Source organism: Etheostoma spectabile, chromosome 23 (assembly GCF_008692095.1).
Source record: "Etheostoma spectabile isolate EspeVRDwgs_2016 chromosome 23, UIUC_Espe_1.0, whole genome shotgun sequence".
Classification (NCBI taxonomy): Eukaryota; Metazoa; Chordata; class Actinopteri; order Perciformes; family Percidae; genus Etheostoma; species Etheostoma spectabile.
The window spans coordinates 582,023-583,369 of record NC_045755.1 but is presented as its reverse complement, the minus strand read 5'-3'; the positions used below and the strand labels follow the sequence as shown (position 1 = coordinate 583,369).

The 1,347-nt window shown below is 39.5% G+C and overlaps 1 protein-coding gene across 7 annotated transcripts in view; it reads left to right on the top strand.

Moving 5' to 3' along the window:
• The window catches only part of LOC116673488 (DENN domain-containing protein 5B), a gene marked incomplete at its 5' end in the record, with an annotated part of 86,106 nt that overhangs the window by 39,903 nt on the left and 44,856 nt on the right, over window positions 1-1,347 (top strand). For all 7 annotated transcript variants that reach the window (XR_004327849.1, XM_032505849.1, XM_032505845.1 and 4 more), the window contains 1 exon segment: window positions 1-17. This exon segment is cut by the window's left edge and continues 93 nt beyond it. Coding sequence is in view for 6 of the 7 variants with exons in the window: in XM_032505849.1 (XP_032361740.1) it covers window positions 1-17 (17 nt within the window).

The following is a 1,347-nucleotide window of genomic DNA, read 5'->3' as shown; positions in this document are numbered from 1 at the left end:
AGGATGCTGTCAACATGGTAGGTTGATTGTACCATAATATGGGAAAAAAGATGTAGATAAGTGAGGGTGAACTGTAGTGATACCAACAATACATCCAGCAGGGCAGGAAGAACCACACATTATGAGCATAAAGGCCCTTGATTAAGACAATGGGCCTCCTTAAGGGATCCTGTGCACTCCAATCTCTATGGAATTACCCAGAGAGCTTTGCACTGAAAAAGGAAGACGTATTCAATGAGGCGCCCCTCATTGAATACGTCTTCCTTTTTCAGTGGTCTCAATCTAGATGTTTTGTGTCGAGGAGTTGGATGAAATGGAAATGCAATGGCAGAAAGGCAGTTGTTTCGGATGATATTGCAGAAAACATCATAAATTGGCTTAATATATTTAAAAAGAACTTCAGGTCTTGCCTCATAATGATGTTTTCTTCAGTATCATTGTAATCCAGCCAATAGCTGCCTGTACATCAGTGGTTACAGTGTGGATGGCTAATAAGGCACAACTTTTTAAAGTTAACATATTTAAAGAAGGTCATGCAGGATGGTTCAGTGACCCATTCTAAATTGTGTTTTCCCGCTTTTGAAACCTTCCTATTCATTATTAATTTTCATTTACATTATTTGTAATTACACTGCAGCTTATATTTAGTTGATGGGGATGTAGAAAGACTTTGAGAGGGTTTAAAATTGTATATATCTTTTTCACATTTTAATTTAGGTACATGGTTGAATAAATAGCCACCAACTAAATCTAGATATTTTTGTGAAAACAAAAAGAAACACATGGGAGTCTTGCCTTGCACCTTAAGGGATAATGTGTCATTTAATAAGTGTACAGTGGGCTAAAGATTTTGCGACCTCAGAAAGAGACCTATGGGGGCGGCCTGGAAGCTCACCTGGTGGAGCGTGTGCCCCATGTAGGCTAGCGGGGCTTAGTCCTTACCGCAGCGGCCCAGGGTTCGAGTCCAACCTGTGGTCCTTTGCTGCATGTCTTCCCCCTCTCTCTTCCCACTTTCTTGTCTGCAACTGTCCTATCCATTAAAGGGGCCAAAATTCCCCAAATTAATATCTTTCAAATAAAAAAGAAAGACATATGACAAACTGAAAAATGGAATTGATACCAAAGAGGAAGTCTTGACAAGATAGGGACACCCTTAGAAAACGTCTTTTATGATATACCCTAAAGAATGCTAAATTTTAGTCCTTCTATTTCTTCTATATACAAAACCAGACATTGAGAGTTGTTGAAAAGTCCACAAATTTGTTTTTGAACAACATGTGCTGGAATGTGCCTAACTGTCAGTACGGTGACCTTGACGGGAAGAACAAGTGGGAATTGTGTGTGTGT